This window comes from Pseudorca crassidens, chromosome 11 (assembly GCF_039906515.1).
Source record: "Pseudorca crassidens isolate mPseCra1 chromosome 11, mPseCra1.hap1, whole genome shotgun sequence".
NCBI lineage: Eukaryota > Metazoa > Chordata > Mammalia > Artiodactyla > Delphinidae > Pseudorca > Pseudorca crassidens.
Window position 1 is genome coordinate 80,999,709 of NC_090306.1, and position 17,492 is coordinate 81,017,200.

Consider the following 17,492-nt stretch of genomic DNA (forward strand, 5'->3'; position numbering starts at 1 on the left):
AGATATTTTATTTATTTATTTATATTGGCTGCGACTGGTCTTAGTTGCGGCACACGGGATCTTCTTTCTTTGAGGCATGCAGGATCTTTCATTGTGGCGCATGGGCCCTTCGTTGCAGCGTGTGGGCGTGTGGGCTTCTCTCTAGTTGTGGCGCACGGGTTTAGTTGCCCCGCGGCACGTGGGATCTTAGTTCCCCAACCAGGGATCGAACCTGCGTCCCCTGCACTGGAAGGCGGATTCTTTACCACTGGACCACCAGGGAAGTCCCAGGAAAAGATATTTTAAAATATGAGACCCCATTTACCTCTCACTGGGTTAGGAATCAGGTGATATTCTTGGTTCAATTTTGCTATTTATCTGTTAGGATTATCTTGGGCATGTCCTTAAACATTCCTTGTTACCTCATAGGGTTGCTTTAGGATCACATGAGGTCATGAAATACAGGTGTTTAACTGCAAAGCATATATAAACTATTATTATTTCAGATGAAGTCATATAGTCATTATTACAGGTATTTCAGTAACACTAGTTATTTTTCTTTCCTTAAAAAAAAGATGTTATTTAATACATGTTTTATTCTTAAAAATATCTCAATTCTTTTAGTAGAGTAAGTCAAAGTAAAGTTTACTAGTGCTTTTGATTGCACAAGTCAAATTCTGATACTTAAAGCTAACAGTATACAAAATTCGAAGAGTATTGGGTCAGCTTTGTCGTATGCTATTTAAGATGCACTGTGTGTTTGTGTACTTGTCTGCTTGTGCTTGTTTCGTCCCTCTGCTTATAAGGCTTAAGTGAACTTGACATGTCTTTTCTTAGATGGAGATGGTGATGGAGATGCAGCAACTGGAAAGAAGAAGAAAAAGAAGAAGAAGAAGAGAGGACGTTAGTGTCTTTAGTTAATCCTACTTGCCAAATTAGAAGTGGTTTATTAACCAGCAGGTTTGAAGAGTAGATTTGAAGTTGCTTAAGATCCTGGTATATGTTAGGGAAATAAATATAGGCTTAATGGAGGTAGAATTTAGTGAAACTCACAGCTATTTGGCAAGTACTTTGGTTTAACAGTCTTGTTATTTTCTTTAGCTGTATTCAGCCAGGGGATGTTAATAATAAATTTGTTGTATTTTACTGCATGTTAGGGATGAGTTCCTAAAAACTTTATAATTTAAAATTTGAATAATTCAAATAGTTTTGTCAGTGATGACTAAAGTAATGCCACCAAGTGGTAATAGGATAAACATAGTTTGCAGTTCACCTGCCAGTTTTGATATTACGAGATTCTTGGTGAATATTTAATGAGGAGTCCCATTATTTAAAATTTGTGTGTATGGTGAATTTTTATTAATAACATGTATTGTAGTATTTCAGATTCACTTAATATATGATCCTACTTGTATTTTATTTCTATAAACGATATAACCAAACATCTTCATAGACCTGAAGCTCTTAGGGAGACTAAGGGGAGACTGTATAGCATAGACTAAGGAGACTGTATATAGACTAAGGGGAATAAAGTTTGGGTTGAGAATCAGAACAAGTTCTAATCTTGGATGCCCTTTGGTTATTGGGGTCCATTGAGTGTCTGGCTAAACCTTCCTTTAAAATCTTTAGGCTGAAATTTTATGAATGAGAATATTGAGGGTTTGACTTTCATTTTTATCTCTGGGTTGAAATACTTAAATTATTTTTTAAGAAAGCTATTGGCTCTGCCAGCCATTCCCCTGATATGTCTCTAGGTGGAGATGGAATAGCCTTCTTTCTAGTCAGGCATCTATCCTGGTTAGATCCTTCTACTCAGGATGTCAGTTCTGCCCCTAGCATAATCTGTATTTAATGAGCACAGATTACTTGCATTCCAGGAATCTCCAGGTATTATGATGTCATGTTCCTTCCATTCAAAAATTGTTCATAGTGTGCTTGTGAGACGTATTACCTGAGATTGGCTTGAGAAAGATCTATTTCTCCAAATACTCTAAAATTGCTTCCTAATGAAGGTAAATAAGCAGGGAGGAGCATTAAGAGGCTGCTTTGTATTTGCCCTTGGTAGAATTCTTCCACTGACAGATGTTTTATTATGATGCCATCAGCCTTTGTTGTGCCTCCTCTGAGGATGTTGTTGAACTTAGTGTTCATTATATTTCTTTACGAGCAGTCTTGAGAGACCCTTTTTTTTCTGGTCTTAGTATCAAGAATAATTGTGCTTTTCCTGAGTAGTTAATGTGTTTTATTGCAGAAGCACCATGAACTATGCAAATAACCTAGCCTTTTTTTTTTTTTTTTTTTTTTGATATTGGCTACTAGAGGATTTAGAGCCAAATCTGGTTTTGTATTGGCCTTATTTCAGGTTCTATTTTAGGTTCTTTCTGTGTTTTGATTTTTGCTCTCTGATTTGCTTTGAATGTCTCTTATTTGTGTAGGCTGTCATAAGTCACTTATGAAATAAACCAAATACTGTAATCAGGGGCAGTTTACTGCCCTCATTTTCCTCATCTATAAAGTGAGAGAATTGTAAGTGATAGTTAACAATAACTGCAATACAGATATTTATAATTATTCATAGTTTTAGATAATAACTTGGACATAGTACGTTATAAGTTTCAAACGTTATCCAGGATTTCATCTAGTTCCTCATTTTGTAGATGAGGAAACTGAGGCTTGGCACATTTAGACATTTGTCCAAGTCACAGCTAATAAGTGGTAAAGGCTAGGCTTCAACTTATTTCAATGACAAATTCTTTATTTTTTCTCTAATGAACTTCTTGAGACCTTTAACTATTTTGTCTTAAATTTGTGGACAATATAAAAGGCATCTTTATTAGATTTGTAGATGAAATATAAAGCTGAGGATGATAATACTTTGGTTGACAGAAATCAAGATTTCAAAAGAAAACTGAGACAATAGGCTAATATTAACAAGCTGAAATTTAAATAAGCATATATAAAGTTAGTATAAGGTGATAGAATCCTAAGGATTTTGAGTGCTTATACAGTGAGAACCAAAAAGCTAGGAATCTTAACCTTTCAGTAGCAGTAGGATTTTTAGAATCAACAGTGTATTATACTAATTGTACCTTATTTGAGCTATTAATAGAAGTCAATTCTAGTACCAACTTAAAAGGATCACTGACAAGGTTGATGAATATGAGTGAAAGTGTTAAGAACCGCATCCCTTAAAGTGGTTTCTCATCATAGAGAGGAAGGAAGCAGTAGAAATGAAAAGTAAATTTTTTTTAACTGCAAAGAGTTAAGTAGAACTAACAGATGAAAGTAACAGGGAATTAGTGTTGGAAGAGCTTTCTAACAGTTACAGTTCTCCCCAAGTGAATGTATTTTAGCTTGGGAATAGTGATTGCCTCCGCTGTAAGGCACTTAGTGCCATCCGTCAGGGGTGTTAGAGAATTCCTGGATTTGAGTGTGAAACTAAATTAGATGACCTCTAAGGTCATTTTTGATTTCAAATTCTAAACGTTCCCTCTTCGGAGGAACCTAAAACAGCATTCCCCAAGTTTATTTGTCCGTAGAACACTTCTAAGCATTACATAAAAAAGAGGAAAACGGTGGGTGTTTGTGAAATATTGAATATTCAGATTAAAAGAGGGAACCAAAAAATGGTTCTGTAGATAAATGATTTGGCTCAGTAAATTGTCAAATTTTTCTTTATATGCATCCTTTTATTTCCCATTGCAGAACAAAAAAATCTAAAATATGTGTTAAAATTTCAGATAAAAACCCATAAGACTGGTTAAAATCAAAAGAAAACCACACACTTCAACTCAGTAGTTGTTACATGCTGCAGGTATACATTGAAAGTCATATATTATTGCATAAATTAAGTCTTATGTAACCTCCTGACATTCCTTGGATACAGCACTTGTTACTAAAAGAAAGTTCTTTGTAGAATAAGAACTATATAAGAACTAGTTCTTACGCATTTAAATGGATTTTTAGAAGACACATCTCTAAACATTTTTAAAAAGCATTTTGGAACACTGGTGTCTTAGAATGTAGTTTGGGAAATAATGTGTCCTTAAAACATATGCTAAAAAGAAAACATATGCTAAGTACTGTAACTTTTTTCAAGTATCTGGAAATTTGTATATGGCTACCTAAAGTCTTTTAGCCCTGGGGTATGTATACATACTAACATACTAAGTATGTATGTATACATAATATACATACTATGTATACTAACTTTTATACATAATATACCCTTGGAATAAGTTTTTTACCTATTTTATTAAACATAATAGCTTTATATTTTTACTTTATCGCTATAGGATTTCTTTTTTATTTTCTTGTTGCTTCTTTGATTTTTATTTGCGAAAGCCAGCCTCTGTATGGTATTCCATTTCCAGTATAGTAAATGAAGACAAAAACATTAGAAGTGTTCTTTGTGCCAAGGCATATACTGTTTAAATACATAATGGAGTTCTGAGGAGTTGAATATTTTTATTCCCAAGTAATTAATTATAAATCAGGAGGTGGCTATTGTGGTGAAGTATCTTCTGTTTTGAACTGTAAATTGATACCAGGGAGGTTCCTTAAAGTCAGGACATATAATAACAATTAGGAACTGAGAAAAACTAATGCTAACTGCTTAATTTTGTTTTTAACTACAGAAGTTAATGCTTTATTTGTATCTCACAGCAAAAGTTCAAACAGACCCTCCCTCAGTTCCAATATGTGACCTGTATCCTAATGGTGTATTTCCCAAAGGACAAGAATGCGAGTACCCACCCACACAAGATGGGTAAGGATCATAAAATAACTTCCAGTTTGACTTTTGAAAGTTGTAGTTTAGCAATAAAGCAGATTTGATTTTTCTTAGGACTTTGCTCCACTACCTTAATAAAAAAGCTTATGAATTTGTTGCAGAGAAGATACAGTAGAAGCCCTCTTATCCAAAATGATTGGGACCAGTAGTTGGTTAATCTTTATTGATAAACGTTAACTTAAAACAAACACTTGTTTTTCATCATTCTTGATCTTTGAGCATGGATTGCATTGAACTCCACTTTTTTTTTTTCCATGGGCTGAATCCATAATGCATTGTCTGGTCTGTTCCATTTTGAGTTTCTGTGAACAGTAAGAACTAAGTAATCTGCGGCTGATGCCTATACCTACATTGTTTTTTTTCCTGAAATCATTTACAGTTCCATTTGACAGAAGTATTTTTTGACGACTTGCCTTTATTGAAACTCCTCTGAGTAGTCAATTTAGTTTTCATAGAAACAATTCTTTTTATGTAATGTATAATTAAACTACATAATTACAATAACAAGTACAGATGACTTACACAGGTTTGGGCACAGATAACCTGATTCTTGGAAGTGTTCTGAAAGAATGCATTTTATTTGGTTAGCAGACACTTGAAGTGGCATTATGTAGACTAGTCAAGAGCCTGGAAGCTGGGACCTAACTCTCTGCATTTGAATCCCAGTTCTAACACTTATTAGCTTTGTGACTTGGGCAAGTAATTTATCATGTCTGTGCTTTCATTTCCTCATCCATAAAATGAGCTCTTCATAGGGTTGTTGTGAGGAATAATATATGTAAAGCATTTAGAAGAGTGATAAACACATAGTAAGCATTAGGTAAGTGTTAGCTGCTATTATTATTATTCAAAACAGGAACCTAGCCACTAGTATTCAGACTACAGTGGGCATTGGTCTGTATGGTTTACAGAGGGATCAGGAGCATTGGTTAATCCAGTGGTTGCAATAGTTGGTTAAGAAAGCTTCTACTGTAGCACTATTTCTTTGACCTGTAAAGACATCGTTGTTTTTCTTTAAACTTAGAAAGGAACATGATGTTATATTTTATGGCATGGGCATCTTTTGTTTGAATTTGAATACATCAGTCACTATCCCTGTCTTAAAACATTTATTTTTAAAGTGTTACAAACATGCAGTTTTATATTAATTACATAAATTTTCATAGTACATATGATGTGATGACACTTATTTTTTAATATAATCTTTTTTTTTTTTTGCTTGTTTCCTCTTCCTTCCCGACCCATGTAACCACCTAGCAGGTAGCCTTCCATATGTTTTATGCTCATGTATGTGTACATCTATCTCTGTTTGTGTAAGGAGAGTGTTTTGGTCATTATTTGTTTACAAAAACAGAATCGTAGGCGCACTTTCCTCCTCCATGCCTTTCTCATCAGGGCTGCATCTTGGAAGTCCCTCTAAGTTAATCAGAATAGCTCTGTTATTCTTTTGAATGGCTTCATAATCTGTGGCATGAATATACCGTACTTTATTCCACCATTTTGTAATTGATGAGCATTCACTTTGCCTCCAGTTGTTTTTTTTGCTGTTATAAAGCATTTGCAATAAAGATCTCTCTTAAGTATATACATATATATGTATAAATACATATATGTGTCTGGGAATACACATATATATCTCCTTATGTGCTGGCAGTTTTATTATGTGATAGTTCTCCAGGAGTGGGATTGCTGAATCAAAGAATATATTAATACTTTATGATTCCCAGATTGCTAGTGATTTTTGAGCATCTTTTGATTATTGGCTTTATTCTTTTGCTCTTGCAGAAGTTTAAAGATTGTACTTTTATTTTATTTTTTATTGGGGTATAGTTGTTTTACAATGTTGTGTTAGTTTCTGCTGTACAGCGAAGTGAAGTAGAGTTCCCTGTGCTATATATAGCAGGTTCTTATTAGTTATCTATTTATACATATTAGTGTATACATGTCAATCCCAATATCCCAATTCATCCCACCCCCACCCGCCACTTTCCCTCCTTGGTGTCCATACATTTGTTCTCTACATCTGTGTCTCTGTTTCGGCCCTGCAAACCGGTTCATCTGTACCATTTTTCTAGATTCCACATATATGTGTTAATATACAATATTTGTTTTTCTGACTTACTTCACTCTGTATGACAGTCTCTAGGTCCATTCATGTCTCTACAAATGAGCGAATTTCGTTCCTTTCTATGGCTGAGTAATGTTCCGTTGTATATATGTACCACATATTCTTTATCCATTTTTCTGTTGATGGACATTTAAAGGTTTTATGTAACAGTATATATTCATATTTTGTACTTCTGGGTTCCTAGCAGTCTCTTCTGTTTTCTCAAACTCTTATTTTTTGTTTTATTACATCTTTAATTGGTCTAGAATTTTTTGTCTAAGGTTGGGGGTGCTAATTTTACTTTCTTTCAAATGGATAGCTAGTTGTGCTAGAATTGTTTCTTAAGTAGTTCATTCTATTTAATTGAATGACCACTTTTGCCATATTCTATTCTTATGTAATGGAACTCTGTTACCTTGTATAATGGAACCAATTTCTGTATTATTTATTCTGTTCCACTCATCTATTTGTCTATTTCTATACTAATACTGTTTATTTTGATAGTTTGATAAATCAGTTGTTTCTTCTCTGCCACACAACCCAACCAAACAGTTCTTTTTTTATTTTTCTCAGATACTTTTGGTCATATTTTTAGTTTTAATACACATATCCACAGAAAAATGCCTTTCTTATTGGAGTCACATCATATTTATGTATGTTTCAGAAAACTGACAGTTGTATCACATTGACTTCTCCATTGTCGTCGTATATTTTCCACCTTATTCTGATTTTTTTTTTAAATGTAGGTCCTGTCCCTTTTTTGTTAAGTTTGTTCTTAAGTGTTCTATTGTTTTGTTACTGATGTGAACGAGGTATTTTTATTCCCATTTCCATTTCTGTTTTCTTATTGCTAAAGGGGAAGAAAGCCATAGATTTCCTATACTTGTTAACACATTGTTAACATATATATTTTTTTAACTTTTTTTTTTTTTTTTTTTTTGCCGTACGTGGGCCTCTCACTGTTGTGGCCTCTCCCGTTGTGGAGCACAGGCTCCGGACGTGCAGGCCCAGCAGCCATGGCCCACGGGCCCAGCCGCTCCGCGGCATGTGGGATCCTCCCGGACCGGGGCACGAACCCGTGTCCCCTGCATCGGCAGGCGGACTCTCAACCACTGTGCCACCAGGGAAGCCCCATTGTTAATATTTTTAACAACATGAATATGGTGGAACACTTGAAGTAATGTTTAATACAAGAAAAAATAATTGAGATTTTGTAAATCTTAGAAACTACGTTTTCCTTTTTGCTATCATTTTCTAATGCAAACTGAACATTGTATAGGTGGAATAAGTTCCATTTTTGAAACAATACAGGAAGATATTAATTATATATTATAATATCTCTTGGGATAATACTTTTCTTAAATATTGAAAGCAATGTTGTGTGCTGTCCTGGAGAAATACAAAAGAAATTAAGATACTGTTGTTATGTTTGTTCTTCAATAAATCTCAATTTTTTTGAGATTCATATAATCAGTTTTGACTACTTGCAAATAGATTACAATCAATATTCTTACGGATTTGGTAAAGTATTAAATATAGTTTTGTATCTTGCCTTCCTTGATTGAAAATTACATGAATTATTACATAGAACTTACCTGTGTAACTGCCACCCAGGTTGAGTACATTATGTTAACTTTTTATTAACTTTTTATTTTGAAGTAATTTCATACTTAACAGAAGTAATTCCATTCTGTGAGACTAGTACACAGAACTCCTGCATACCTTTCTCAGAGTATCTTTAACATTTTGTCACATTTGCTTTATCGTTCTTAATCTCAATGGAATATGACACTTATATTATGTATAATATACAAATAACACTCCATTTTCTCCTTGGGAGATAGAAAGATAGAAGGCAAATGTGGAAAAATGTTATATTGGTGAATCTGTACACATACTGTTTTTCTGAAGTATTTGAGAGTAGGTTGTGCATTTTGGGGTGGGTTACTAGATAAGTAGATATTGTGTCCTTTTCAGAGTTGTCAAATATTAAGGCACATGATGTCAATTTCTTTCACTTGGATAAGGTATTAACCAGTTTCTCTATTATATCGTTATTGTTTTTCCTCTTGTAATTAGTAATTTGTGGGAAATTATTTTGAGAATGTAAATATCTCATTCCTTAGGAACATCTTCCTTACGTGTGGAAATCCATGATTTTTTTAATCAGTTTTTACTAGGATGGTTGTTGCTCTTTAAAAAAATTTAACATTCTGTGTGCATTTCCTGTGTCATTAAAATTTTTTGAAACCAATTTTAATAGCTATAATGCTGTTCTGTATCTAGCATAACTTTATTAGCTATTACCCTATTTTTGAACATTAGTACTGTTTTCAATTTTTTGCCACTAGAAAAATTTCTGTGATGAACATCTTGGTATGTTAATTGAATCTGATTTTTCCTTTTTTCTAGATCTCTAGAAATAGAACAAAGAATTATTTTGAAATTCTTGATATATATTTCTAAATTCAGTAGGCAATTTTTTGAGATACTTGTTAATTTTACAAGCAATACATGTTCATTATAGGACAGTTAGGAAACACAGATAAGCAAAAAGAAGAAAGTAAAAATTTCCTTAATTCTGCCTGTGATTTAAAACCACTGTTTACTGTCTACTATTTTACTGTTTTTGATCACTTGGTTAATGTGGTGACAGCCAGCTGTTTCTTTTTTAAAGGTACTTTGTTCTTTTTGCAGTTTCCAGGTAATCTGTGGGATACTTTGGTACTGTTGGAAAATCCTTTTTTTAACAACCTTTCACTTAATTATTTTAATATCCATTGATGATCCTTGCTTTATCAGTTATTTTGTGAGGACTTAATAATGGTGAATTTCTAATTCTGTCATGCCTTCTACATTTATTTGCTGACATTATTCTATAAGAAGAATTTTCCTTTACCAGCTGGGGATCAACTATAATTTTTTCTTATAGGCAGTTAAACATGCTTTCTCTCTCTCTCTCTTTTTTTCTTTTTTGGGCCGTGCTTCGTGGCTTGTGGGATCTTAGTTCCCCAATCAGGGATTGGACCCAGGCCTTTGGCAGTGAGAGCCCAGAGTCCTAACCCCTGGACCCCCAGGGAGTTCCCTTTTTTTTCTCTTTAAATACCAGTTTCCAGAGGAAGGAATTGGTGTCATATCTGCCTCATTCTTAATTATTTCTGGGCTAAAGATATGTATTTTTTTTATAGGTATGCATTTTAAATGGTTTTTGTAAATGTGTCATATAGTGCTTTAGGAATGCACTTATAATCACTTTTAAGTTATCTGTGCAATGAGTTCAGAAACATTTATGACTATTAGAAATTAATAGATACCTTTGTATCTTTTGATTTTACTTATATTTTCCTGCTTTTAATACATCCACCAGTAAAGACGAAATATTAAAAAGACTCAGAAATATCAAAGAGGTGCAAAGAATTTACATACTCTATATTATTATTATTTTAAAATATTTAATTATTTACTTTTGGCTGCATTGGGTCTTAGTTGTGGCACATGGGATCTTTCATTGTGGCGTGCAGGCTCTTCATTGCGGCGCGTGGGCACTCTAGTATAGCGTGTGCGCTTAGTTGCCCCACAGCATGTGGGATCTTAGTTCCCAGACCAGGGATCGAACCCATCTCCCTTGCGTTGGAAGGTGGATTCTTCACCACTGGACCACCAAGGAAGTCCCTATATATTCTATAAACACTTCCTATAAAGATTCTTTTTCAAGCAGTTGTTTTGATAGTTTTGTTTTGCAGACATAATTTTTTTTTAAAGCATGCCTCACCTGACTCTCAGTTTAACTGCCTTTTGGAATAATTGGTATGACTTAGAATGATTTTTTTCATCTTATTTATAAATTTTTGTTAAATAGACTGTCAAAAATTCAAATTTAGGTAAAGGGAAGACTCCTTCAAAATCTTTCATTTGGGCCTGTAATTATAATTAAAGACCCTGACAGTAAGCTCTCGAATATCACTAATGATTTTCAACTTGAACTCAAGACTTAGCAAAATAATTTATTTAATTCAGTTGATTGATAGTTCTTTACTAACAATGCAGAACATTCCATAATCTTTTGAAGAATCCACTGCTTCTAAGAGTTAGCCAGGGACTTTCCTGGCAGTCCAATGGTTAAGACTCCCTGCTTCCACTGCAAGGGGTGTGGATTCGATCCCTGGGCAGGGAACTAAGATCCCACATGCCACCCTGAGGCCAAAAAAAAAAAAAGAGCCATTCAACCTTCAGGAGTGTAAGATAGTCATGAGATCTATTGATTTTAGTATTGGGGATCTTTATTATGTTCTGATTCTAAAATGTCAAATAGCATTTGAAATTTAATTACACTTATGGTTTTTTTTTTTTTTTTTTTTGGGTTCGCGGGCCTTTCACTGTTGTGGCCTCTCCCGCTGCAGAGCAGAGGCTCTGGACGCGCAGGCTCAGCAGCCATGGCTCATGGGTCTAGCCGCTCCGCGGCATGTGGGATCTTCCCGGACCGGGGCACGAACCCGTGTACCCTGCATTGGCAGGCGGACTCCCAACCACTGCACCACCAGGGAAGCCCTACATTTATGTTTTAACCTATAAGAAGTCGATTTGAAGAATCTTAAGGTTTAGACTGAGGAGAAGAAATGGGAATTGATAATGACCAATTCCCTTTTCACATCCCTACATGCATAATATCCATCAGTTCCCTGTGGACATAGTCTTTTATCTTACTACCCTAGAGTAAATATTAGCTGGTATTTTTACTTTCCACAGAAATCTTTGGCTTTTGAAGCAGAAGGTGCTTTCAGACTTTACTGTCAGTATGGCTGTAGGTATATGTGCCAGGATTATGGACCATGTAAAAGATGAAGAATTGTGATTTATTTTGCTTAAAGATTGATCTGAGAATAAAGCTAGTACTCTTGTGCCTAAGATGATTTATTCTTAGAATGTTTGGATTCCTGGTTTTCAGGAAAGATTTTTGGACTTTTGGGAGAGACAGGGCTAGAGTTACAACTAGAGGTCAGGAGATTATGGCTTGTCTGTCCGAGCATGGAGCGAGCAACTATAAGTGTACTGCAGCTGAAAAAGGTTGAGTCACATCTTTAGAATATACTTTTTTTTTTTTTCTTTCTTTCTTTTTTTTTTTCTGTACGTGGGCCTCTCACTGTTGTGGCCTCTCCCGTTGCGGAGCACAGGCTCCGGACGCGCAGCCTCAGCGGCCATGGCTCACGGGCCCAGCCGCTCCACGGCATGTGGGATCTTCCTGGACCGGGGCACGAACCCGTGTCCCCTGCATCGGCAGGCGGACTCTCAACCACTGCACCACCAGGGAAGCCCTGGAATATACTTTTTAAAGGATCTTATCCTGTTATTTTCTGCTCTGAGGGTGTTTGTTTGAATACTTTGATTACAAGTTGCCTCTTAGTTTTTACTATTCCTATAAAAGTAATTGATAACACATTTAAGTATGTAAGGGGTTTAAAATTGACCTTAAACTGATAATATTTCAGTTTTCTAATAACAGCAGTAGATAGATCCAAAATATATTTCTAAACAGTAAATAAGCTATAGAAGCCTCTGTGACTCTTAAATACCCTCAATTTCACATAGGACAGCTCCTTTGGGCCTTTGTAGCAAATCAGAGGAAGTAGATGTTGGCACAGGTAGCTGCTGCAATAAGAAGTAATAATGATGAACTTGATGCTGACACGCAGAGAAACTCTGAAAGCATTTTGGGGCATTAACTTAGGGGGCTGTAGTTTAAAGCAGTTGGGTAAACTCTTTTTTATAGAGGGTCATATTGTAAATATTTCAGGTCTTGAATATTAATTCACTTCTGCTGTCGTAGCATGAAAGTAGGTATAGATGGTATATAAATGAATGAGCATAGCTATGTTGCAAAAAAAATTGTTTTTGACTTTTTATTTTTTAGTTTTATTTTTGTTTATTTATTTTTGGTTGCATTGGGTTTTCGTTGCTGCGCACAGGCTTTATCTGGTTGCAACGAGTGGGGGCTAGTTTTTGTTGCGGTGCACGGGCTTCTTATTGCGGTGGCTTCTCTTGTTGCGGAGCATGGGCTCTAGGTGTGCGGGCTTCAGTAGTTGTGGCACGTGGGCTCAGTAGATGTGGCTCACGGGCTTAGCTGCTGCACGGCATGTGGGATCTTCCTGGACCAGGGATTGAACCCCTGTCCCCTGCATTGGCAGGCGGATTCTTTTTTTGTTTAATTAATTAATTTATTTTATTTTATTTATTTTTGGCTGTGTTGGGTCTTCGTTGCTGTGTGTGGGCTTTCTCTGGTTGTGGCGAGCAGGGGTTACTCTTCCTTGCAGTGTGCAGGCTTCTCATTGCGGTGGCTTCTCCTGTTGCAGGGCACGGGCTGTAGGTACGCGAGCTTCAGTAGTTGTGGCTCGTGGGCTCTAGAGCGCAGGCTCAGTAGTTGTGGCGCACAGGCTAAAGTTGCTCTGCAGCATGTGGGATCTTCCCGGACCAGGGCTCGAGCCCGAGTCCCCTGCATTGGCAGGTGGATTCTTAACCACTGCGCCATCAGGGAAGCCTGGCAGGTGGATTCTTAACCACTGTGCCACCAGGGAAGTCCTGTTGCAAAAAAATTTTATTTACAAAACAAGTGCCAGGCTGGATTTGCCTGCAGGCTGTAGTTTGCTGACCACTGTCTTTGAGGCAAATGAGAGTTATTTCTTGAAGGCATCACTTTTATACTAAGTGTAATTTATACTTCCGTGATCACTGACTTGTGAATTCTGTATTCAGTATTGCTTAAGAATCTGTGAAAGCTATAACTTCAAAAAAGATTTTCACTTGAAGCAGTTATTATTTTTGAAATGTACTGCTTAAAAAGGGACTTAGTAGATCTTCTCATTTGCAAATACTGAATATAAAAATCTTTGTTATCCTTGGCAGTTTTAAAATATGAGCCATCTCCTTCAAGGAAGATTACCTCTAATATATATACAATTAGAAAAATCCTGTGAATGCACATAATATTTTATGTTTTGAGAAAGGTATATGCAGGTTGCCAGGTCAAGTCTTTGGATTAGTACTTGCCCTGTTGGTGAAGTTAAATGTTAATATTTGGCGCATCCTTAAAATTTATATTACCTCAAGGAGAAGGATGACTTTTTTTCCTCCCCTCTGCTTTGTTTCTAGGACTCTTTTCTGATTTTTCTGGTTCTCTACTTTTGTGTTATTTTATGTGGTGTAGGCTATTAGTCCCTCTGACTGTGAATAAAATCTCACTTGAGGATTGTTTTTTTTCTAAGAGTCTTACAAAAGGTTTAACTTGATTAGGTTTGGTTGTACCTGTGTGGGTACTTGTATTTCAGAAACTTTGCCAACTTTTAATAAAAGAAACTGAGTATGTAATTTTTTTGTCCAAAATAGTGTATTTTTATCTCTCAGCTGTTATGCTTATTTTGCTGTTTATTAAATGACTAATGCTATACTATGCATACTATAAAGGCGAACAGCTGCTTGGAGAACTACAAGTGAAGAAAAGAAAGCATTAGATCAAGCTAGTGAAGAGATTTGGAACGATTTTCGAGAAGCTGCAGAAGCACATCGACAAGTTAGAAAATATGTCATGAGCTGGATCAAGCCTGGGATGACAATGATAGAAATCTGGTAAAAGGGATATGTTTTTGTAAGAACATGATAAAAGAAATTGTTTAGAGCTAACTCTCCAATTGTAATGTATGGCTTTCATTATATAATGCTTTGCCAAAAAACTTTAAGTGAAGGTACTAGAAATACCTTCTAAATTCTTGTAGTGTCGATGTAATGAGGAAACCATAAGAGGACATTTGCAACTTCATTCACCCTATTTTGTACTCATGTACTCTCATGTGTACAAATGTACACATTACTGATTCTTATTTTCTGTTTGGAAATCTGTTACTTTGCTATCCAGTAAATCGTATTAAATTAAAATTCTGGGACACAAAACATTTATAATGCAATGAAGAAATCAATAAAAGTAATTATTTCTCCAGCTTTCCCCTTGAGAAATAATAAGCTATAGGGCAACTTAATACTCTGATCCCAAGAATATTCAAAACATGCAGCATTGAGAAAATAAAACGTAATCAGCATTTAAATTAGTCTAAGTCAAGAGTCTTATTTCCTGGTAAATCAGGTTGAAAGTGGATCGTGTTTTTCTGTTTCTCCAGATTTCTAGTGGAATTAAATTCTCTTTATTTTTTAGAGATGAACCTACTGTGTTCATAACGTCAAAGGACTGTTATTTAGTCACATGCAGAAAGTACTCAGATCACTCCCAGAAAGTAATTTAAGAGTTTTAGTAAACTTTTTGGAGTTGATGAACTGTAAGGTATATATGGGTAGGAACATAAAAGTAAACAAATTCCTTTTTTTTTTTAAGTGAAAAGTTGGAAGACTGTTCACGGAAGTTAATAAAAGAGAATGGATTAAATGCAGGCCTGGCATTTCCTACTGGGTGTTCTCTGAATAACTGTGCTGCCCATTATACTCCCAATGCTGGTGACACAACAGTATTACAGTATGATGACATCTGTAAGATAGACTTTGGAACACATATAAGTGGTGAGTTGTTAGAAATAATTCCCACTCCACCCTCCTCCTGAAAACTCTAGTCTTGTCCCTGTTGGGTGGGGCTGTAGATACTGAACTCTCACGTTTTCTTCTTGATGCCTCACTTTTCAGTAGAGCTATGTTGAGGTAGATTTTGAGATTTACTTTAAAGCATCCTACTTAGTGGAGTACAGTGAAAACTGTTGGGTAATTGAGGTTTATTACCTATTGTATCAAGGCATGAAAAATAGAATCTTACATCTCATTCAGTTCATTGTTGTAGACATTTTTTATTCATATAACAACAAAAAGCATTTACTTAGAACCTTTGAGTTTACCAACCTTTATATATAATGGTTAACTTTTCTATATTCTCTCCCAAACCCTGTTAGGTAAGTACCTTTTACTTTCACTTAACAGGTGAGAAAGCAAAGCTTAGATTTAAATACTTACCTGAGGTTTTACTAAATTGGAGAAGCTAGTCTGATGGTTAGTGTCCTGTGGACCTATACATTTTCTCTGCCCACCGTGCTGTTCCTTAGTTCCCCAGGCTTTTCTCACTTTGATTTGTTTCTGTTTATATATTTTTTATAACTGCCTGGGTGAATATTGAATTGGTGCTGTCTTGAAGTAGTATATACCAACCCTGGAATTAATTTTTTCATTTCAAAACCTTTGTATAACTTATTTACACTTTTTTCCCCTTTGATTACGATTGCTGTCTGGGTACTTGATGTGCTGCCTTCATTTGAGCCCATCTTTTTTTTTTTTTTTCTTTTTTTTTTGCGGTACGCGGGCCTCTCACTGTTGTGGCCTCTCCCGTTACGGAGCACAGGCTCTGGATGCGCAGGCTCAGCGGCCATGGCTCACGGGCTTAGCTGCTCTGCGGCATGTGGGATCTTCCCGGACCGGGGCACGAACCTGTGTCCCCTGCATCGGCAGGCGGACTCTCAACCACTGCGCCACCAGGAAAGCCCCTGAGCCCATCATTTTATGTTTCTGTTAACTAGCAAGGTTAATTAATAGAGTAGATACTATAAAGTAGATCATTTGACTAGCTGATAAGTAAACTTAAAGACAAATTTTCTCTTTCAGGTAGGATTATTGACTGCGCTTTTACTGTCACTTTTAATCCCAAATATGATACATTATTAAAAGCTGTAAAAGATGCCACTAACACTGGAATAAAGGTATGTGAACTGTAAGCGCCATTTCATTCAACATATTTTGAGCACTTTATAGCCTGTTTGAGTTATGTAAGACTGGTCCACCACCCTTAGGGTTTTAAGTGGGTTATTGTAATACAGTGTATGGAAGGCTTTTATAGAGGAAGTCATTTCTGCTTGTCCCTTATTTTAAGATATTAAGAAGTTAAGTTGCTGTAAAATTCTGCACTTTGAATAACAGAGTATACATGATTCTGTTTTTAGTGTGCTGGAATCGATGTCCGTCTATGTGATGTTGGTGAGGCCATCCAAGAAGTTATGGAATCCTACGAAGTTGAAATAGATGGGAAGACATATCAAGGTATGTTCTCTAAAAATGCATCTTATTTTGAAATGTCTGTGACCTTGGCAGAAATAATTTTGCAAGATAGTGTTGAGTTCTTTCTTTAGATCAGCTGCTTCATCTTTATCTCTTGGGAATTGGGAACATAAAGAGGAAAAACAAGGGAAATGACCTGTTCATGGTAGGAATTCTGTGGTAGCTAGCTGGTGGGAATTGTTGTCATCTACCCTGGTAGCTGATAAGAAGACACCTGGGGATTTATTTCAGGATGGCTGAAATGTAGGCTAGATTTTTTTTTTTTTTTTTTTTGCGGTACGTGGGCGTCTCACTGTTGTGGCCTCTCCAGTTGTGGAGCACAGGCTCCGGACGCGCAGGCTCAGCGTCCATGGCTCACGGGCCCAGCCGCTCCGCGGCATGTGGGATCTTCCCGGGCCGGGGCATGAACCCACATCCCCGGCCTCGGCAGGCGGACTCTCAACCACTGCGCCACCAGGGAAGCCCTAACCTTACCTCTTGACAAATAGAATACTGCCAGCATTACAGAAGCCCCCCCTATTCTAT

At 36.2% G+C, this 17,492-nt stretch overlaps 1 protein-coding gene across 2 annotated transcripts in view; it reads left to right on the top strand.

Annotated features, from left to right (window-relative positions):
- The window catches only part of METAP2 (methionyl aminopeptidase 2), a 28,220-nt gene that overhangs the window by 5,158 nt on the left and 5,570 nt on the right, over nucleotides 1–17,492 (top strand). For both annotated transcript variants that reach the window (XM_067697590.1, XM_067697589.1), the window contains exons 3-8: nucleotides 817–882; nucleotides 4,645–4,747; nucleotides 14,334–14,495; nucleotides 15,253–15,434; nucleotides 16,518–16,612; nucleotides 16,853–16,949. In XM_067697590.1, the coding sequence (XP_067553691.1) occupies nucleotides 817–882; nucleotides 4,645–4,747; nucleotides 14,334–14,495; nucleotides 15,253–15,434; nucleotides 16,518–16,612; nucleotides 16,853–16,949 (705 nt within the window). The remainder of the gene's footprint in view (nucleotides 1–816; nucleotides 883–4,644; nucleotides 4,748–14,333; nucleotides 14,496–15,252; nucleotides 15,435–16,517; nucleotides 16,613–16,852; nucleotides 16,950–17,492) is intronic.